The 23,935-nt window shown below is 42.3% G+C and overlaps 1 protein-coding gene across 1 annotated transcript in view; it reads left to right on the forward strand.

Moving 5' to 3' along the window:
- Positions 1-23,935, forward strand: part of iqsec1b (IQ motif and Sec7 domain ArfGEF 1b) — a 741,654-nt gene that overhangs the window by 694,732 nt on the left and 22,987 nt on the right. The window contains 9 exon segments of the mRNA XM_034167371.1: positions 5,550-5,711; positions 10,442-10,564; positions 21,231-21,247; positions 21,250-21,345; positions 21,348-21,377; positions 21,380-21,394; positions 21,697-21,742; positions 21,744-21,831; positions 23,660-23,689. Coding sequence (XP_034023262.1) covers positions 5,550-5,711; positions 10,442-10,564; positions 21,231-21,247; positions 21,250-21,345; positions 21,348-21,377; positions 21,380-21,394; positions 21,697-21,742; positions 21,744-21,831; positions 23,660-23,689 — 607 coding nt within the window.

Raw genomic sequence — 23,935 nt, forward strand, 5'->3', positions numbered from 1 at the left:
TACATCAATTATGTAGAAATATAAACAGTATGGCACCCCATGATAAATCTGTGTGGAGCACTAATATATACGATATATACGAGGTCTATCAGAAAAGTATCCTACCTTTTTATTTTTTAAAAAACTATATGGATTTGAATGACGTGTGATTACACCAATCATGCTTGAACCCTTGTGTGCATGCGTGAGTTTTTTCACGCGTGTCGGTGACGTCATTCCCTGTGGGCAGGCCTTGAGTGAGATGTGGTCCCGCCCTCTCGGCTGAATTCCTTTGTTTCACACGCTGCTCAAGACGGCGCGCGTTGCTTTATCAAAATTTTTTCTGGACCTGTGAGGAATATCTGAGTGGACACTATTCGAGAAATTTAGCTGGTTTTTGGTGAAAAATTTAACGGCTGATAAGAGATTATGGGGTGTTTCTGTCGGTGTAAGGACTTCCCACGGACCGGGACATCGCGCAGCGCTTCCAGACGCCGTCGTTGGCCTGTTTCGACCTGAAAACATCCTAATTTAAGGCTTAATTCACCCAGGACGTCGTGAGAGAACAGAGAAGATTCAGAAGAGGTCGGTATGAGGACTTTATGCGGACATTCCACTGTTTAAGGACATTTTGTAATGAAAGACGTGCGGCAAATTCACCGAGTTCGTTTCCATGACGACTCAGCGAATCTGTGTGCGCCGCTACAGGAAAAACACCTCCGTGTTGAAAACCATTTGTAAAATTCAGGCGGCTTTTGATGGCTTTCAACAAGTGAGTAACTGAGAAATTGTTTAACAGCTTGGGCATGTTCCAACTTGCCCGCTAAGGTTTCCAACGGAGGTGTTTTTCCTGTCGCGACCCGCGCGGTCGGGTCCGGCCCGACATGCGACTCTGCCCGCACTTTCTTTCATTACAAAATGTCCGTTAACAATGGAATGTCCGAATAAACTCCTCATGCCGACTTCTTCTGAAAGTTCTCTGTTCTCTGACGACTTACTGGGTCAACAGAGCCTGAAATGTGGAAGTTTTCAACTTGAAACGGCGAGACGCTGCCGCCTCGAAGCGCAGATCGCCATCAGGCGCCGTGGGCCGTCCTTATGGCGACACTACCAGACCAAAATCTCTCATCAGCCGTTAAAATTTTTACCGAAAACCAGCTGAATTTATCGAATGGTGTCCACTCAGTTGTGCCTTACAGTTTTGAAAAATTTTTGATCAAACAAAGCAGCAGTCTCTGAGCCATTCCTAAACAATGAAAAAAAATCGACGAGAGGGTGGGCGACTCCTCACTCAAAGACTGCCCACAGGTGAATAACGTAACCGACAGGCGTGAAAAAAACTCTCGCATGCCCACGAGGGTTCAAGCATGTCTGATGTAATCACACGTGATTCAAATCCATATGGTTTTCGAAAAAAATAATAAGGTCGGATACTTTTCTAATAGACCTTGTATATATATATATATATATATATATATATATATATATATATATATATATATATATATATATATATATATATATATATATATATATATAATTTCAATTTATTTTCATTTATATAAAACCAAATCACAACAGAGTTGCCTCAAGGCGCTTCACACAAGTAAGGTCTAACCTTGCTAACCCCCAGACCAGCAGTGTTAAGGAAAAACCCCCTCTGAGGAAGAAACCTCAAGCAGACCAGACTCAGAGGGGTGACCTACTTGGGCCATGCTACAGACATAAATTACAGAACACTTCACAAAATGAATATACAGGAAATGCTGTTGGTGCACAGGACAGGAGCGTCTCCAGCACAGCTTTGCTGTATGACAGAAACATGGCAAAACATTAAATGTATTTAAATGTATTTAATGTATTTATTTTGGTCACATTGTTCAATTACATAATGATACTGACACTTAGTTCAGCTGAATCAGAGATTAATCTCATTAAGTGTATCGGCTATGCTATTGCCTTAAAGGTGTTCAGCCTCTGGGTTTTTTAAAATTTAAGACATTAAAATAATTTTCTTTGGCACCGAATTAATTTTATTTTGTAGCATTTAAATTTTAAGGATTACCAATATGTAAGGTCAAGGGTCATCTCAAAACCTCATGCATGCACACACATGCTTCCTCCTGTAGACGGCATTAGAAGGAAAAGAAAATATTTGCTATGGAATTTCCCTTGCGTAAATATATTCTTTGTGCATTTCCCATGTGTGCTCAGTCGTAATGTTGAAATGAGGCTTCTTCAAGTATCTGCTGTTTTTTCTGAGCCCACCAGATGGCAGTCTTTTCTTTTTTTTTAAGTTCAGGTCAAACTAGAAGCACTCAGAGAGTGCAAACCTCCGCCAAGGCCATGGGGTCACTGACGCCATAACATGTACACGCCGTGGAATCATTGAACCTAAAAAAGTCTAACAATGATGTTTGCTCAGTAGTAAAAAAAAGTTTCATCTGCTGTGACTGGATAGCATGTATCCTTTGTGCTTGGCATCACAGTTTATTGCAACTTGCACCTTTCCCAGAAGCTACTGCCATCTGAGCACTGATATTGATATTGCATGTGCTTATAGACAAAAACAAATAAGAGACAAAATTCAATTTATTATTCAACTAAACTGCAAATATATGAATTTTTTAACATTTATGAAACACTTTCTTTTTGTCTCTTTCTCTAAAATTGTATATAATAATCATTAGATTATTAATATATAAACAAAAATAAATTTAAGAAATATTACAATTTGAAAACTTTTAACATTGAAAATGCCATAGACATGCTAACGCGTTAGCATTGGGATCCGGATCATGATCCGGATCACCACTAAAATTTAATCACTTGTTCCTCTTGTCATTTCCAACCTCCTTGGCGGAGGTAAAAATAAATTTAAGGAATATTACAATTTGAAAACAAATGCACCCGAATGTGATGACAGCTGCAACTGCTTAATGCTAACTTTTAACATTGAAAATGCCATAGACATGCTAACATGTTAGCATCGGGCTCCGGATCGTGAGCCGGATCACCACTAAAATTTAATCACTTGTTCCTCTTGTCATTTCCAGCTTCCTTGGCGGAGGTAAAAATAAATTTTAGAAATATTACAATTTGAAAACAAATGCACCTGAATGTGATGACAGCTGCAACTGCTTTATGCTAACTTTTAACATTGAAAATGCCATAGACATGCTAACGCGTTAGCATCGGGATCCGGATCGTGAACCGAATCACCACTAAAATTTAATCACTTGTTCCTCTTGTCATTTCCAACCACTCCACAAAATTTCATCAAAATCCGTTCAAAACTTTTTGAGTTATCCTGCTGACAGACAGACAAACAGACAAACGTGACTGAAAACATAACCTCCTTGGTGGAGGTAACTAATGTGCAGTGTGCTTTGAGGTCCTTTTTAAATAGAGATCTCCATGTTTACAAAAAAAAACTGTTAGTGCTTCATGAAGCCTCATTTGTCCATTAAAAATTATGTCAAATGCTAGCTCAGAGAGTGTGTAAGGTTAAACCTTACTCGTGTGTAGGTGTGGATTGTGTTGTGATTTGATGCTATATTCATCAATTGAATTGGTTTATCAACAACTTATATGTCACACTAATATGCAGTAGAATCACAAAAAATGTCAAATCCACAAAACAGTTTGTGTGTGTGTGTGTGTGTGTGTGTGTGTGTGTGTGTGTGTGTGTGTGTGTGTGTGTGTGTGTGTGTGTGTGTGTGTGTGTGTGTGTGTGTGTGTGTGTGTGTGTGTGTGTGTGTGTGTAGGGCATTTTTAAGGTAGGTTTTGTTATCACCACCCCAAGTTCATAAAATACACCTAAAAGCAAAATAATCCTTGTACATTGTTACCTGCATATGCATGTATCACAGTGTCCAATTTCTTCAGGATATACTGTTGTTTCAGGTGAGGATAAAAAAGTTAAAAATTCCAGATTGAATCATCAGCTGCTCCAGTGGTCAAGTAAAAGCCTAGAAACAATGATCTATGGCTCCCAGCTAAAAATATGGATAGTTTTACAATATTTGTTTGGCATAGCCAAAGGGGGGAAAAAAAGGGTTGTTTTATATAGCGTCACGCTGGGTGGCTGCCGACAACCGTAGCGGCTGGACCCACAATGCAGACTCCCAAACCAGGCTTTGGTGTATAAATCGTTGTCTTTATTCCAGTCTTAGGTTCGGTGCACAGGCAATCAAGCAGCGGAGTGGAGGTACAAACAGGATCAGGCAAAAACGCAGTCATTGTCCAGCAGGGGTCAGAGGCACGAGCAAACACGGTAGTCAGGGATGAGGCAAAAGATGTGGTCAAGAAATACAAAGCAGAAGACACAGCTAAACAAAACAGGACTGTGATCAAAATGCTGGAATGTGTGCTAAGAGCAACGACAAATTGGCACTGGTGTGGTGACTGGGAGGAGATTAAATAAGCAGGTGTTAACAAGGGGCACATGAGGAGAAGGATCTAGAAAGGGGTCGTGGCTTCTGGACAAAGAGTATACATGGGGCAAGATTGTGAGGAAGGGAGTGCGCAAAGTGAAGTGATGTAATAGACAAAGGCACGTGAGCTGGTGCAAGAGCGGGAGTGAATGAAAACACAAAGCAGACAGAAACAAGGTGCGAGACAAAGGCATGGGGCAGGTGCAGTGAAGTGAAGTGAGAACATGATCAGATATGAGTGAGGGATGAAGACAAAATGGCAAGTGCAGGATGTGGAGTGAAACAGAGGTCTATGAACAGAACAAAAGAATTAATCAGAGAATAATGAGAAAATAACCCAAGGACAAAACGAGACCGGAACTGACTAAGAAAACAAAGTGGCTAAACAAATTATAAATAAAACAGAGACTCACTAATTAACAAAACCGACACTAAAGCACAACTGATAATAAAACAAATGAGAACAAAATAAACAATGAAAACATAATGCAAACACAATCTGGCAGAACAAAACTAGAACGGAACTGGACAAAGGCTCAAGTATGAAAAGTAACAAAACAAAGAAACACAGCAAAACTAGAACAGCGAATAAGCACATGATGAAAAAATAATATATCAAAGCCAGGGCAAGAGGTGAGCCAAAGGGAGAGGCAAAATAAGGATCAAGGCCGAGACCCAGGCATAGAAACAATAGAAAAACAATAGTTGCCATTCTTGCTAAGAATCAGAGCCATTCTTAAAGCCAACTGACTTTATGATTTAACAAAATAAAAAGGGGGGGGGGGGTCCAGCTGGATTCGAGCCTGCAACATAAACATCTAGAAGGTCATTCATGTTTGTAAGTTCTGATGAACTTATGTTGAGCCATTGGGTCTAAGTGTTTATACATCTCTGGGGGCCTTCAGTTCCCTTATGTGGTCACATGATGTAAATGATATATTTCTGGTGGGGGTTTCATTTCTTCTTTCTTTAAATCCTGTGCCTCATCTGATACACATTTGGCCAGAAATCACAAATTCTGCCTGTCTCTCTCTCTCTTTCTCTTTCTCTCTCTCTCTCTCTCTCTCTCTCTCTCTCTCTCTCTCTCTCTCTCTCTCTCTCTCTCTCATGTTCAAACTTTTGTTATGTTTCCAGGAAACCAGAAAAAGGCATCCAGTATCTGATAGAACGGAACTTTGTTCCGGACACTCCAGTGGGTGTGGCCCACTTCCTGCTGCAGAGGAAAGGCCTGAGTAGGCAGATGATTGGAGAATTCCTGGGAAACAGACAGAAACAGTTCAACCGGGATGTCCTTGAGTGAGTTTGCATCGCTTAATGTTTGCATGCACTTTGACACATTTCTATCTGCAGAAACACTGTGTAGCTACAACCCAGAAAATGCAGTGCATCAAGAAAGTATTCACAGCACTTCAGTTTTTCCACATTTTGTTATGTTACAGCCTTGTTCCAAAATGGATTATATAATTTTTTCCTCAAAATTCTACACACAATACCCCATAATGACATTGAGACTTTTGCTAATTTATCAACAATTTTAAAAACTAAGAAATCACATGTACATAAGTATTTGCAGCCTTTGCCATGAAGCTCAAAATTGAGCTCAGGTGCATCCTGGTTATACTGATCATCCTTGAGATGTTTCGACAGCTTAATTGGAGTCCACATGGGGTAAATTCAGTTAATTGGACATGATTTGGAAAGGCACACACTTGTCTACATTATAAGGTCCCACAGTTGACAGTGCATCTCAGAGCACAAGCCAAGCATGAAGTCAAAGAAATTTTCTGCAGACCTCTGAGATGGGATTGTTGAGGCACAAATCTGGGGAAGGGTACAGAAATATTTCTGCTGCTTTGAAGGTCCTAATGAGCACAGTGGCCTCCATCATCCATGAATGGAAGACGTTTGGATCCACCAAAGCTCTTCCTATAGCTGGACACCCATCTAAACTGAGAGATTGGGGGAGAAGGGCCTTAGTCAGGAAGGTGACCAATAACCCAATGGCCAATCTGTCCGAGCTCCAACATTCTTCTGTGAAGAGAGCAGAACCTTCCCGAAGGACAACCATCTCTGCAGCGATCCACCAATCAGGCCTGTATGGTAGAGTGGCCAGATGGAAGCCACTCCTTAGTAAAAGGCACATGGCAGCCCAGCTGAAGTTTGCCAAAAGGCACCTGAAGGACTCTCAGACCATGAGAAACAAAATTCTCTCAGGATTGAGGGAATGTACAGAGATGTACTGGATGAAAGCCTGCTCCAAATTGCTCTTTGACCTCAGACTGGGGCAACGGTTCTCCTTTCAGCAGGACAATGACTCAAAGCAAACAGCCATGACATTAAAAGACTGGCTTCAGGACAACTCTGTGAATGTCCTTGAGTGGCCCAGCCAGAGCCCAGACCTGAATCTGATTGAACAAATCTGGAGAGATCTGAAAATGGCTGTGCATCAATGCTCCCCATCTGACCTGATGGAGCTTGAGAAGTGCTGCAAAGAGGAATCTGCAAAACTGCCCAAAGATAGGTGTGCCAAGCTTGTGGCATCATATTCAAGAAGATTTGAGACTGTAATTGCTGCCAATGGTGCATCAACAAAGTATTGAGCAAAGGGTATGAATATTTTATGTACATGTGATTTCATAGTTGTTTATTTGTAATAAATTTGCAAAAATCTAAAAAAAAAAAAGCTTTTTATGTTGTCATTATGGGGTGTTGTGAGTAGAAATTTGAGGGGAAAAATTAATTTACTCCATGTTTCTATAAGGCCGTAACATAACAATATGTGGAAAAAGTGAAACCCTGTGAATACTTTCCGGATGCACTGTATCAAAACTCTGTTAAACATGTTTTCATTTCATGTATTCTGAGAAATGTGAATGGAGTCTTTCCAGGTTTTTTGTATTATATGTTTAAATTCTATCCTACTAACATATACAAATTAAATTCTCTGAGGAAATGATTCCAACATAGTCTCACATAGAGAATCAATGAAAATTTGTTTTGTCTGTGCTATAAATTTGGATTCCTTGCACGTTTTCAAGTTGCTTTCGACTTGACAGTCTATTCACAAAAGCCAAGGCAAATCTGTCTCTGCTAAAGCACATTGAGATGCAGAGGAAGATAAGGCCAGGACATGAGTGAGGGGTTCCTTGAGAAAATGTCTATAATTCCTGACATGGAAGGTATTATTGTCCCTGCAGAACAAAGACACAAGCCTTACTTAAGTGATGGGATACAAAGTGAATTCCCTTACTTGCAGTCAGTAAAAGTCTCAGAGCCACAGTGGAAAAATGCACTCGTACATTCAGATCCTACATACAGTTACCCATATCCCATATACTTATGTCTGAGCAAGTGTAGGTTTATGATTGTCTTATTTCATAGAGATTTACAGTCAGCCATACTTTTGGTAGCATTGCAACTGGTGCAGTGGTCTGAAAGCAAGACTTAAAAATTCATCATATAAGTCTAAACTAGACCAGACAAACAGTATACAAATAAGGAATGTTTATGAGTTCAATGGGAGGTGAACATAGACATCACTCACACAAAGCAGTGGTGGATTCAAGTCTCATGTCCATGGCACAGCTTTCCCGTTGAGATGACAAACAAAGCTGTCCACTTTGGTCTCCCCCTGCCAATTTCTGTCTTAACCTTTCATATAGACACATGAAGAAACAAGAGCAATCAGAGATTTCTGACGTCTACCAATCATCTCCAAAATTCAGTGGAGTCTTCCATGCCCTAATATCTATCTGTGGTGCAAATTTCGTGAGAATCTGTGATGTAGTTCTGACGTAATCCTTCAAAGCCTATATAAAGAGAGATCTTGATCCAGAATCAGGATCCGGATCCAGATCACCTCCAAAATTCAGTGGAGTCTTCCATGCCCTAATATCTATCCTCGGTGCAAATTTTGTGAGAATCTGTGATGTAGTTTTGACGTAATCCTTCAAAGCCTATATAAAGAGAGATCTTGATCCAGAATCAGGATCCGGATCCAGATCACCTCCAAAATTCAGTGGAGTCTTCCATGCCCTAATATCTATCTTTGGTGCAAATTTAGTGAGAATCTGTGTAGTTTTGACATAATCATTCAAACCCTATATAAAGTGAAATCCTGAGCCAGAATATGGATCTGGATCTGGATCACCTCCAAAATTCAGTGGGGGTCTTCCATGTCCTAATATCTATCTGTGATGAAAATTTGGCAAGAATCTGTGACATAGTTTTGATATCCTTCAAAGTTATGTAAAGTGAAATCTTGATCCAGAGTCCAGAATTCAGATCCAGATCCAGTGTCGCAAACTGAACAGTCCGCCCCTAAAAATCAGTCCAACTTTTGCATCTGTGCAATCGGACCACAGCAGCACGTCTGAGACTGAGTCTCTTCACCCAAAACAATCAAATGGATTAATGGGATTATTAACCATTAGATGATGAACGTAAACTCTCTTTATATAAATCATTCTAAAGTCAGTTTTAAGCAGAAACAAGGCAAAATGCCATGACGCTTTGAAATCCATCCATGAATGCATCAGCTACCAGCTCGTTTAGCCACGGCGCTTGTTAATCCGCGAACCGCGTCATCAGGGGGACCGATTTTTAGGAGGACCGTTCGGTCGGCAACTCCGGATCACCTCGAAAAGGCCTAAAATCTATCTGTGATGAAAATTTCGTCAAAAACCATGTCGTAGTTTTGACATAATCCTGCTAACTGAGAAAAAGACAAATAAATAAATGCCAATGATTTTATTACGTCCTACGAGGATGTAATACAGCACAATTGCCAGGCGATACAAAACAAAATCATGCACTGCGTGAAAGTTATCACAGGTTTAGCTGACTGCAAAAAATCCTGTTGGGTGTTGATGACAGAATGCCTTCTAGGTTGATTTTTGCTAATAATCTATAAAAATTTAAATAATAGAAGTATTCAGTTTGGGCAGCATGGTGGCTTAGTGGTTAGCACTGTTGCCTCACAGCGAGAAGGTCATAGGTTCAATTCCCATGGCCTTTCTGTGTGGAGTTTGCATGTTCTCCCCATGTTTGCGTGGGTTTCTTCCGGGTGCTCCGGTTTCCTCCCACATCCAAAGACATGCGGGTTAGGTGGATTGGAATCTTTACAATTGTCCTTAGGTGTGGGTGTGTCTGTGTTTGTTTGTCTGTTTGTGGCCCTGTGACAGACTGGCGTCCTGTCCTGGGTGTACCCCGCCTCGCGCCCTATGACTGCTGGGATAGGCTCCAGCCCCCCCGCGACCCTTAGAAGATGAATGAATGAATGAAAAGTATTCAGTTTAAGAAGCATGACCCCAAAACTGCTCCATAGTGCACATGAAATGTGTTTTTGTATCTTTCCCACACATTATATATACAAGATAGATAGATAGATAGATAGATAGATAGATAGATAGATAGATAGATAGATAGATAGATAGATAGATAGATAGATAGATAGATAGATAGATAGATAGATAGATAGATAGATAGATAGATAGATAGATAGATAGATAGATAGATAGATAGATAGATAGATCATTCAAGCTTCCTTATAATAAATTTTGAAAATGATGTCCTTTTAACTTCCAGTGAAAAGTATTTGTTACAACATGACATTGTGACATAGATAAAATAAAAACATAAAAGCAACGATAATGGTGTGCATAAGTCTACTTACCTTTAACTGTAACATAACTAAATCATCACTTATACAGCCAGTTTTCTTTCAGCAAGTCAGGGGATGGATACATGAACATTACCTAGTTACTGAATACGTCTTGGATGTCATTTATGCCAATCATTCAGAAATGTAAACAGCATGGTACTGTGTGGTAAATCTGTCTGGAGGAGGCAGTTCTCAAAAATGGAGTCAGACTCTTGTAAAACTGGGTCAGTGACATGGCTAGTTAATATGATCCCAGCCACCACTTTCACCAGTGGTTACAAAATTATTCCAAAATATTCTATGCAAACATGCCTTCCCATCATCCACCATCGCTGACGTTGGGTTTTGTTGCATTTTTCAACAGCTGTGTAGTGGATGAAATGGACTTCTCAGCTATGGAGCTGGACGAGGCACTCAGGAAGTTTCAGGCACACATCCGAGTCCAGGGAGAAGCACAGAAGGTGGAGCGGCTGATTGAGGCCTTCAGGTGAGAGAGTCGTCTGAATACTAGCACCACAGCACAGTCCACCTCACTCAAATCCAAGTAGCAAATGTTTTGCTGTCACAGGGATTGTGGAGCTTCATCTGTTTGTTGAATAAAATCATGTTATTTCCATTATTGTCACTTACAACCCACAAGCACATACTGTCACTCATCAAACAAAGAACATCCACTTACCCATCGGTCACCTTAGGTTCAATAGTCAAAGGCAAAGTGAAAGGCTGCCACTCATTTTCAGTAACTGCCAATCAGAGTGAAGGCAGCATGATGACAGTGTGAAATATGGTTGTTGGCTGCTTGAAAAAATAATCCAAGATGGCAGAATACACGCCCACACTGCAAAAAGGGGGTGTCTAAAAACAAGATGAAAACACTAAATCTGAGGGAAATTATCTTGCTGCATGTGTTGTGTGTGGGCCGCTGAAGAGGAGGTACTGCTGGCCCATCACCACCAGAGGGCGCCCTGCCTGGAGTGCGGGCTCCAGGCACCAGAGGGCGCCGCCGCCTGATGAGAGCAGCCAGGGTGACAGCTGTCACCCATTACTGGACACAGCTGACTTCACTCAGTACGGAGGTATATCAGCAGGACAGCGTCTCCACCTCAGTGCCGAGATATCACCTTGAGTTTCAGGTAATCACCTCTGCAACATATATCTGTGTTCAGATAAGTACTCACCTTTCCTGCTTCAGTGTGACAAGAGGTGGAGGCGGCTTTGCCCCTCTCATCTACCGGGTGCGGTCGCATCCCACCCTGTGTGTTTGTGTTCTTTCCCGCCAGCAGTACCGGATCCGACGAGCGGAGGCAGTGGCCACCTGGGAATTCGGGACTTGGCGGTTCCAGTACTTCTGGGTTTCGGTGGCAGAGGAGATCTGGGTGGTTCCGGTTCAACTAGGACGGACGTCTCCTACCTTCGGGCCTGCCCACAAGACACCAGCAGATTTCGGCTTACATCTCCAAATTGCTAATTGTTGTATCAGTTGTGCTATTTTCACAACAGTAAAACTTGTTCTTACTTTTCTCCATTGTCCGTTCATTGCGCCCCCTGTTGTGGGTCCGTGTACCTACACTTTCACAACAGCATGGACAAATACACTCAACAAAAATATAAATGCAACACTTTTGGTTTTGCTCCCATTTTGTATGAGATGAACTCAAAGATCTAAAACTTTTTCCACATACACAATATCAACATTTCCCTCAACTATTGTTCACAAACCAGTCTAAATCTGTGATAGTGAGCACTTCTCCTTTGCTGAGATAATCCATCCCACCTCATAGGTGTGCCATATCAAGATGCTGATTAGACACCATGATTAGTGCACAGGTGTGCCTTAGACTGTCCACAATAAAAGGCCACTCTGAAAGGTGCAGTTTTGTTTTATTGGGGGGGGATACCAGTCAGTATCTGGTGTTACCACCATGTGCCTCATGCAGTGCGACACATCTCCTTCGCATAGAGTTGATCAGGTTGTCAATTGTGGCCTGTGGAATGTTGGTCCACTCCTCTTCAATGGCTGTGCAAAGTTGCTGGATATTGGCAGGAACTGGTACACGCTGTCGTATACGCCGGTCCAGAGCATCCAAACATGCTCAGTGGGTGACATGTCCGGTGAGTATGCCGGCCGTGCAAGAACTGGGACATTTTCAGCTTCCAAGAATTGTGTACAGATCCTTGCAACATGGGGCCGTGCATTATCCTGCTGCAACATGAGGTGATGTTCTTGGATGTATGGCACAACAATGGGCCTCAGGATCTCGTCACGGTATCTCTGTGCATTCAAAATGCCATCAATAAAATGCACCTGTGTTCTTCATCCATAACAGACGCCTGCCCATACCATAACCCCACCGCCACCATGGGCCACTCGATCCACAACATTGACATCAGAAAACCGCTCACCCACACGACGCCACACACGCTGTCTGCCATCTACCCTGGACAGTGTGAAGCAGGATTCATCCGTGAAGAGAACACCTCTCCAATGTGCCAAACGCCAGCGAATGTGAGCATTTGCCCACTCAAGTCGTTTACGATGACGAACTGGAGTCAGGTCGAGACCCTGATGAGGACGGCGAGCATGCAGATGAGCTTCCCTGAGATGGTTTCTGACAGTTTGTGCAGAAATTCTTTGGTTATGCAAACCGATTGTTTCAGCAGCTGTCCGAGTGGCTGGTCTCAGACGATCTTGGAGGTGAACATGCTGGATGTGGAGGTCCTGGGCTGGTGTGGTTACACGTGGTCTGCGGTTGTGAGGCTGGTTGGATGTACTGCCAAATTCTCTGAAACGCCTTTGGAGACGGCTTATGGTAGAGAAATGAACATTCAATACACGAGCAACAGCTCTGGTTGACATTCCTGCTGTCAGCATGCCAATTGCACGCTCCCTCAAATCTTGCGACATCTGTGGCATTGTGCTGTGTGATAAAACTGCACCTTTCAGAGTGGCCTTTTATTGTGGGCAGTCTAAGGCACACCTGTGCACTAATCATGGTGTCTAATCAGCATCTTGATATGGCACACCTGTGAGGTGGGATGGATTATCTCAGCAAAGGAGAAGTGCTCACTATCACAGATTTAGACTGGTTTGTGAACAATATTTGAGGGAAATGGTGATATTGTGTATGTGGAAAAAGTTTTAGATCTTTGAGTTCATCTCATACAAAATGGGAGCAAAACCAAAAGTGTTGTGTTTATATTTTTGTTGAGTGTAATTTCATTTGACAAGATGTCTTGAATTAAGATTGTTAACTCTAGAGATAGGCATGTCAAACACGTAAAACAAGAAATTAACTCTTTAAACAAGATAAATTATCAAACACTTCTAAATCTAAAGTTTTTTTATCTTGGTACACTGTAAATTATTTGGTACTTACCAAGATTTTTTAAAAAGCCTGTAGATTTAGAAGTGTTACATAATTTACAATATCTTGTTTTAAGGGTTAATTTTTTATTTTAAGTGTTCGACATGCTTATTTCGAGATTTAATAATCTTGATTTAAGACATCTTGTCAATTGAAATTATATGTCCATGCAGCAAGATAATTTCCTTCAGATTTAGTGTTTTTATCTTGTTTTTAGACATCCTTTTTATATCCATTTTTTTTCAGTGCACACTACAAAAACTGTCCCTCTCAAAATAAACCAAATAATCTGATTATCTAACCAATTTTTGTTGTATTGAGCAAAAAGAAAAAAAAAGAAAAGAAAAAAAATATCTGCCAATGGGGTTTGAAAAAAATTATTTGGTTAGAATTCTCAAAAACTAGCAAAATGTCTTGGCACTAAATAATCAAAATGTGCCTTAAAACTAGACATAATCCTTATTTTAATATTAGGCTCCATCTTAAAATAAAGAAAGCAAGCTTGTTCCTTTGCTTGGATAATTTGAAATCCTTTGCCTTTCCTTGTTACTGTTTAATACAGCTTGGTATTAGCTGGAAAAGCTAGATTTTCTCAAAATAACACATTTTTTCTTATGTAAATATGCTGGACAAAATTATTTTCTATTTAGAGAAAAATTAAGTAAAATTTTTGTTCAACAAGTCTTTTTTTACTTTATTAGATTATAGTTTTTGCAGTGCAAACAGCTGTATTTTTGTATGACTCTAATATGTTTGGCATTTTTCTCATATATATATATATATATATATATATATACGAGGTCTGTTAGAAAAGTATCCGACCTTTTTATTTTTTTCAAAAACCATATGGATTTGAATCACGTGTGATTGCATCAGCCAAGCTTGAACCTTCGTGCGCATGCGTGAGTTTTTTCACCCCTGTCGGTTGCATCATTCGCCTGTGAGCAGGCTTGAGTGAGGTGTGGTCCACCCCTCTCGTCTATTTTTTATTGCGAATAAATGTCTGAACGATTTCGAGCTTTGCTTTTTTCCAGAAACTGTGAGAGACCTCCAGCTGGACACCGTTCGGAAAATTAATATGGCTTTCAGTGTTGTGAAAGTGTAGGGACACGGACCCACAACAGGGGGCGCAAATGAACGGACAATGGAATAAGCCAATAAATAACCATTTAATGTTGTGAATGTGCACAACAGAGCAACAGACAACACAATTGAGATCAACAGTCAAATTAGTCACAGTGATGTGTGGGCAGGCTCGAGGATAGAAGACGCCCGTCCAGAAAAGAGCCGGATCCCACATGCCTTCCACTTCCACCGGACCTGAAGCAACCCTGGAGCCACCAAGCGCTGGGTCCCCAGGTGGCCACTGCCTCTGGCTGTCAGATCGGGTACTGCTGGCAGGAAGAACAGACAGGTGATGGTGGGTGTGTGAACACCCAGCAAACAGTTCAGTACAATGGTGGAAGCACCTCCACCTCTTAATCACAGTAACACAGTTCGTGCAGAGCCTGAGAGCTACTTCTCTTAGTTTGACGTGAAGTCCGTCACTCGTCACGCTTCCCAAACTCAGCGTCCAGCTGCAAGTAGGATCCTCAGGTACTCCTGCAAAGACTCAGAAAAGCACGTGCGTTTTGGCACAATCACGGCTGAGAGGTTTACCTGATCGGTAGACGCTTTCTCGGCAGTGAGGTGAAGATGCTGCCCGGCTCTTATGGAGATGTGATTGATGATGATGAGTGACAGCTGGTGTTGTTGATGGGTGACAGCTGCCCTCTCGTGCCTGAAGCCCGCACTTCAGGCAGGGCGCCCTCTGGTGGTGGGCCAGCAGTACCTCCTCTTCAGCGGCCCACACAACAGGACCCCCCCCCCCCAACGGGCGCCTCCTGGCGCACGACCAGGCTTGTCCGGATGACGGGTGTAGAAGTCGGCCAGGAGGGCTCCGCTTCACCCAGGAGCGCTCTTCGGGTCCATAACCCTCCCAGTCCACCAGATACTGGAAACCCCGGCCCTTCCGACGGACATCCAGGAGCCGGCGAACTGTCCACACGGGCTCCCCGTCGATGATCCGGGCAGGAGGCGGCGCTGGTCCGGGGGTACAGAGGGAAGAGGTGTGGTGAGGCTTAATCCGGGAGACATGGAAGACAGGATGTATCCGCAGTGAAGCTGGCAACTTCAGCTTCACTGCGGCCGGACTGAGGACTGTCAGGATGGGGAATGGTCCAATAAATCTGTCCTTGCGTTTTTGGGATTCCACCTGGAGAGGGCTGTCCTTTGTCGATAGCCAAACCTCCTGCCCAGGCTGGTATGCAGGGGCCGGGGATCGCCGGCGGTCTGCATGGGTCTTGGCCCTCGTCCGGGCTTTGAGCAGGGCAGAGCGGGCAGAGCACCACACCCGACGGCACCTCCTCAGATGGGCCTCGACCGAGGGCACCCCGACCTCTCCCTCCACATGCGGAAACAATGGGGGCTGGTACCCCAAACACACCTCAAATGGGGAGAGGCCGGTGGCAGATGAAACTTGGCTGTTGTGTGCATACTCGATCCAGGCCAGATGGTTGCTCCAGGCCGTCGGGTGCGCCGAGATCACACAGCGAAGGGCCTGCTCCAATTCCTGGTTGGCCCGCTCTACCTGTCCGTTGGTCTGGGGATGGTACCCGGACGAGAGGCTCATGGTGGCCCCCAGTTCCCTACAGAAACTCCTCCAGACTTGCGAGGAGAACTGGGGACCACTGTCAGAGACGACATCGGATGGTATCCCATGCAGACGTACGACGTGGTGAACCAGGAGGTCTGCAGTCTCCTGGGCCGTCGGGAGCTTCGGGAGGGCCACGAAGTGGGCCGCCTTGGAGAACCGGTCCACTATCGTGAGGATGGTGGTCATGCCCTGGGATGGCAGGAGGCCCGTGACGAAGTCCAGGCCGATGTGGGACCAGGGGTGGTGGGGCACAGGTACGGCTGCAGGAGACCCTGTGCCCGTTGATGGTCTGCCTTTCCCCTGGCGCAGGTGGTGCAGGCCTGGACATACTCCCAGATGTCGGCTCCATAGACGCCCACCAGAAGCGCTGCCAGACCACTGCCACGGTTCTTCACACCCCTGGGACATGGGAATTCCTCCGCACGTCTGTCTCAATGTGCCAAAAAAATGCTGATGTCACTTTTTTCACAATTCCTGTGCTAGTCAGACGACATACCGGATCAAGACAGCGTCCAGTTTAGAAATGAACGGCACATTCCACTGTTACAAGAGTTTTTGTCATGGAAAGAGGAGCGTCGCGTGGTGGAGCTGCATGGCGCAAGCAACGCCGTGATGAAGCCTTCCAGGACATGTTGGGGCATGTCCAGCTCATGCACAATCACAATCGGATATTCACACGACTGAAAAGCAACCGGAATCCATCTGAAATCCACCTTTAAGCCGTCTGTGAGACCAACACCGAGGTAATTTTGTCCGCGTAATGAACGGCTCCGTGGCGCATCCCTCCGCTTTTCTTTCCATGAAAAAAACTCCTGTAACGGTGGAATGTACCAAAAAAGTGTGATGTCCACATCTCAGCCTTTTTGTGAAGTCAGACGAGGTCCCTGATCAACAAAGCTTTCACATGGAAATGATATGGTTGTTCCAGCGGGGGTGTCAGCCTGTCGATGGGGGCTGGGAGCGTGACGCACTCTCAGCAGCTGTGGGCGGGTCTTTAAATCGTCTGGATCACTCCTTAATAGTGTAATCCCATAAAATCATCCCTGAAAGCCATATTAATTTTCCGAATGGTGTCCAGCTGGAGGTCTCTCACAGTTTCTGGAAAAAAATTGATGCAGCAAGCTACAAATCATTCAGACATTTATTCGCAATAAAAATAGACGAGAGGGGTGGACATTGCTCACACAAAGCCTGCTCACAGGCGAATGACGCAACCAACAGGCGTACACATCACAAAGAAACACATACACAAAGAAAATACCAAGTAGTGGGCAGAAAATAGTATTATTGGCCCACCTTTTCATTGTCAGCCCACTTTTGGTGAGCCGTTATAGAATATCAGCATCATTACAAAGCATAATTGTCACTACAGCCATTTCTTTCTCACTTGGTGTGAAAGAAATGGCTGCACATTAACATTTCATTTTCTGCTTCAGATTCCCTTTTGCATGTTTCTTGTTTGAATGGAAAAAGGAAAAGCAACATTGATATGTGTCATAAAATGCCTCAGCACTTTTAAACTTCTATCCATCACATTAAGAACGAGGATGCACTCTTTTTTCCCCTCCTTGATGGAATTTCAGCAGAAAAATGAATAGTTAGGCAGGTGGTCTATCTTCAACCGTCACTGCCTTGGTATCTACAGGGATAAGCACGTATCGTGTATCTGATCACTTTTTATGCAATCGTGCAAATGACACAGCACACTTGGATTCACTGATCAGAATGATTTCAATCTCAGTGAAAAGAAAAAACCATGTAAATGTCACTGCTGTTATCTCCATAGTTTTCTGTTTCATGTTCCACTGTGAGCCACAAACTGGGAGAGCTGGTCTCCGCTGGTGACCGTGCTGAATGTTGCACGACCCTGATCTTCTCAGCTCAAACCTGCGCACGTCCCTGTTTTATGAGAAATCCGTTACGATGGTGAATCATACAAATATTCACTCCAGTCCGCGGTGAGGCTTATAGAAATAAGTGAGTTTTGGAAATAGGGTCTTAATCACCTGAGAGCAGCACAGGATTATATGACAGAATGATCATTACCAGCTTCACTTTTCTGTCTCATATTTACCACCAGTGAAGTGTGCATGATTAATGAACAGTCAGCGTCACCATGGAACGCATTATCCTCCAAAACAGCGGTGACACTGCGACGTCCTCAGATTTCATTAACATTATTAGGTGTTAGAGGATCGGTGCAGCGGTCTGGAGATGTTAGGGACCATGTCTTTAGATCAATGGTGCATGGTCTAACATGCATAGCATAAGTGCAGTTACCATGTGTCCGTCTATGCTAATATTTAGAAGGGACTTAATCTGATCGAGGCTTTTTAACAACTTCTTCCTGCTAATATCTGGTTAAAGTCCCTTAGCAAGCTGCACCTCAACCAGACACTTCAACAAGCTTATGGCATCATTCTGGCTGAGTTGATGACCACTCTTTTGGCAGAATTGGTAGAGTTCATTTAAACTGGTTGGTATCCTTTTAAACATGGTCCACAAATTTTCAATCGGGTTGAGGTTGGGGCTTAAGAAAATCATTCCAGAACCTTGATGTTAGAACAACCAGTTTTGATGTGTGTTTGGGTTCATTGTCCTGTTGGAACATCAAGTTGTTGATTTGAGGTGATGTTGAAGAATTTAGAGGTCGTCCTTCTTCTTCATTATTCCATCAGTTTTGTTCAGTGCACCAGTACCACTGGTAGCAAACCAGATCCAGAGCATGATGCTACCACAACCATGCTTGACACTTGTTTCAATGTTCTTTGGTTTCAAAGCCTCATCTTCCATCCTCCAAGCATACCTTTTGTTATTGTGGCCAAATAGCTCAATGTTTGGCCCATGTGACCATAAAACATTTCTCCAGAAGGCATTTGACTTGTCTTTGTGGGCAGCTACAAATTTCAGTTTCACATGAAAGTGTCAGTTTTGGAGCAGGGCTTCTTTCTTGGTTGGCACCCTCTCAATCATGGCAATGGAAGTCTGGCTTCACTGTGGACAGTGACACTGGTGGTCCAGCAGTTTCCAGTTCATGGCATACGGAGCCGTGGCGGATCCTGAGTTATTCCTGAAAATCCGAACCCGTTTCCTATCATCTGACAGTGACAGCTTGGGTTCTCTTACAGACCTTGACAAAGTGGTGGCACATCCGACTAACATGTACTACATACAGCTGTTTGAACGGATGATCTTGGAACCTGCTCCTAAACACATCCATTTTATGCTGGCAAAGAGAAGCTACCAGTTGTAATCAATCATGATCACTAATGAGGAGCTAATAGGCCTTGGCCTTGTCATGTTAAAAGACATTGTAGAACCTTCAGTACCACTTATTAAAGATTTAAGTGGAATTATATATATATATATATATATATATATATATAATATATATTATATATTATATATATATATATAATATATGTCAATTCCAATGTCAATTTTATTTTATTTATATACCACATTTTCAACAACACCAGCTGTGCAAAGTGCTTCACATGTTAAAAACAATATCAAAATATTACAAACAACATTACTAAAACAGGGCAATTAAAATCTAAATAAGCAAAAGATAAGTAAAATAAAACACACACATACAGCTTATATTGTATTAAAGCCAACCCAAAATATTATATATATATATATATATATATATATATATATATATATATATATATATATATATATATATATATATATATATATATACACGAGGTCTGTTGAGCAAAAGTATCCGACCTTTTTATTTTTTTCAAAAACCATATGGATTTGAATCACATGTGATTGCATCAGACAAGCCTGAACCTTCGTGGCCATGTGTGAGTTTTTCACGCTGTCGGTTGCATCTTTCGCCTGTGAGCAGGCTTTGTGTGAGCAGTGGTCACCCCCTCTCTGTCTATTTTTTATTGCGATAAATGTCTGAACGATTTGGAGCTTTGCTGCATCAATTTTTTTCCAGAAACTGTGAGAGACTCCAGTGTGGACACCGTTCGGAAAATTAATATGGCTTTCAGGGACAATTTTATGGGGATTATACAGATTAAGGAGTGTTACTGCCGCTTTAAGGATGGCCCACAACTGCTGAGAGCGCAGTGCGCTCCCAGCGCCAATAGACATGCTCAGACCCCGCTGAAACAACCAGATCATTTCCAACGTGAGGCTTGTTGATCCGGGACCTCGTCTGACTTTCACAAAAAAGGCAGGAGACGTGGACATCAGCACTTTTTCGGCACATTCCACTGTTACAGGAGTTTTTTTCATGGAAAGAAAAGCGGAGGGACGCGCCACGGAGCCGTTCATTATGCGGGACAAAACCACCTCCGTCTTGGTCTCACAGGACGGCTTTCAGGTGGATTTCAGATGGATTCCGGTTGCTTTTCAGTTGTGTGATTATCCGATTATGATTGTGCATGAGCTGGACATGCCCCAACATGTCCTGGAAGGCTTCATCACGGCGTTGCTTTGCACCATGCGGCTCCACCGCGACGCGCAGAACTCCTCCGCACGTCTGTCTTAATGTGGCAAAAAAGTGCTGATGTCTACGTCTTTTCACAATTCCTGTGCTAGTCAGACAACATACCGGATCAAGACAGCGTCCAGTTTAGAATGACCGGCACATTCCACGTTACAGGAGTTTTTGTCGTTGCGGTGGAGCTGCTCCTCTTTCTGAATGTTTATGCACTTTGTTATGCAACTTGTCAATTTTATGTACCATATAATGTCCTGAAATCTCAGGGTGCAGGTTTACTCAGTGATCATCAGCTATGAAGAAGGCAGTAGTGTATAGCTTCTTTTGCTTTGTGTATGCCTACATTGTAACGTCCACCAGCAGTTTGAAAGGAAAATCATGTTGAATCTTTGAAAACCAACCTTAAAACCACCTTTTGTATGCAAAATAGTACAATTGGATGTGGTTTTATTGTATTAAAAATTCCTTAAGTTTTATAGATATGCATATTTTAATTTACTGTCATGTTTCTCTTTTTCATGTTTTAAAACATTTTTTGTGATTGATGTTTGAAATTGTGTAAAGCGCTTTTGAAATGTGTTGACTGCTGTAGGTTCAATTTCTTGATGTACTAACCTCTTCACAGCCAGCGCTACTGCATTTGCACCCCGGTGTGGTGCGACAGTTCAGGAACCCTGACACCATCTTTATCTTGGCCTTCGCTATTATCCTCCTCAACACGGACATGTATAGCCCCAACGTCAGCCTGAGAGGAAGATGAAGCTGGAGGATTTTGTAAGAACCTCCGAGGTACTTTCTCTCTGACCCTGTCAGAATACCAAGATTCTACTGAGTAAATTCCAAAATGATCTCATCCTAAACATGAATGAGCAAAGCTTTTTCAAAGCCTCTTTGCATTCTTTAGCGTCAACTTAATCCTAGCAATATCTAAAACAGTACCAAAACAATAATTATGGCATTTACTTCAAATATTCATAGAAAACCCCACAAACCTACGAATGCAACTGGCTCTGAAAGCATCGCTTTTTGATGTCTTTTCTCTTTGTCATCCATCAATCAGATCATCTTTTCTGTCTTTGTCCTTCGTATAGGAGTGGACGATGGAGAGGACATTCCCAGAGAGATGTTGGTCGGAATTAGAGCATTCGGAACGGGAGCTCAAGACCAATGAAGATCATTGTCCCAGGTTCAGAAAGTGGAAAAAAATCATTGTAGGCAAAACAACCGTAAGTTCACCTCTGGGTGCCGTTGCCCTCCGCTCAGGAACATCGTTGAACACATTCAATAAGGAATAATCCAGCAATGTGATGTTTGACCTTAAGGTACAAGTAGCTACAGGTCCACAAGTAACCGGATAGTGACAATTTGTATATATATATATATATATATATATATATTATATATATACATATATATATATCTATATATATATATATATATATATATTTATATATATATAATAAAATTTTTCATCTGTGGCCTTTACATTGGATCTGAAATGGCGCCATCAATATGTGATTGTGGTGTTGGCACCAAATGCCAAAAAAAGGGAAGGAGAAGCACCACTATGATTAACTGATTGTTTGGACTGTTAGAAACACCCATGAATCATCCATAATGACACACAGCCAACCCATAAAACTCACACCCGGTGATCTCTCAAAACTATCAGGCTACTGATTTACACAAAACTGGAAATGCAGAATAGTAACATGTTCACTTTGAAGATAATATTGAAGCCTTTCCTATGACCTGAAAACAAATGTGCGTATGATTATGTCGTTTATTTGCCTGTCTGTTAGCAGGATTACATCAAAACTACTGAATGGATTTTAATGAATTTTCACCACAGATAGATATTAGGCCATGGAAGAACCCATGAATTTTGTACGAGGTGATCGTAGGTGATCCAGATCCAGATCTAGATCCAGATTCTGGATCAAGATTCACTTTATATAGGCTTTGAATGATTATGTCAAAACTGCTTCACGGATTCTCACCAATTTTACACCACAGATAGATATTAGGCCATGGAAGACTCCACTGAATTTTCGAGGTGATCCAGATCCAGATCTGGATTCTGGATCAAAATTTGACTTTACATAGGCTTTGAAGTAATACTTCCAAACCTACTTCACGGATTCTCACCAAATTTGCACCACAGATAGATATTAAGCCACTGGAAAACTCCAACGAATTTTCGAGGTGATCCGGATCCAGATCTGGATTCTGGATCGAATTTCACTTTAAGATAAGACTTTATTGATCTCACAGTGGAGAAATTCATATATTACATAGGCTTACTTTACATAGGCTTTGAAGGATTACGTCAAAATTGACTTCACGGGAATTATCACCAAATTTGCACCACAGATAGATATTAAGCCATGGAAGACCTCCACTGAATTTTCGAGGTGATCCGGATCCAGATCCAAATTGTGGATCAAAATTTCTCTTTACATAGGCTTTGAAGGCTTACGTCAAAACTACTTCACGGATTCTCACTAAATTTGCACCACACATAGGTATTAGGCCATGGAAGATTTCACTGAATTTTGGAGGTGATCCGGATCCAGATCTGGATTCTGGATCAAAATTTCACTTTAAGATAAGACTTATTGATCTCACAGTTGTAGAATTCCATATATTACATAGGCTTTACTTTACATAGGCTTTGAAGGATTACATCAAACCGACTTCACGGATTCTCCCCAAATTTGCACCACAGATAGATATTAAGCCATGGAAGACTCCACTGAATTTTCGAGGTGATCCGGATCCAGATCCAAATTGTGGATCAAAATTTAACTCTTTACATAGGCTTTGAAGGCTTAAGTCAAAACTACTTCACGGATTCTCACTAAATTTGCACCACACATAGGTATTAGGGCCATGGAAGATTTCACTGAATTTTGGAGGTGGTCTGGATCCGGATTGGTGGACGTCAGAAAATCTCTGATTGGCTCTTGTTGTAAATGTGGCCTTGTATCACTGATATACGATGAATGGGGAATTGCCTATTTGTGTTACTGGTGTTTCTGTGTATCCCCATAGATCGGTTCTTTGCACCATGGCCTGGGCTGTGTAAGTATTGTCATATTGTTCATTATCAGGAATTGTGCTTGTCGATGTGCTTGAAGACTTTTCCAAATAAGATAAGATAATCCTGTAATAGTCCCACAACGGGGAAATTTGCGAAGTTACAGCGGCACAGGGACAATCACAGAACAACAGTGCAAGTATGCAAAAATAAGGTAGAAGAAAAATAATTACCAAAACTACAGAAGTCAGGTTCTAGCCAGAAGAACATATATGCAGTAGAATAGATGA

This window comes from Thalassophryne amazonica, chromosome 3 (genome assembly GCF_902500255.1).
Source record: "Thalassophryne amazonica chromosome 3, fThaAma1.1, whole genome shotgun sequence".
NCBI classification, from domain to species: domain Eukaryota; kingdom Metazoa; phylum Chordata; class Actinopteri; order Batrachoidiformes; family Batrachoididae; genus Thalassophryne; species Thalassophryne amazonica.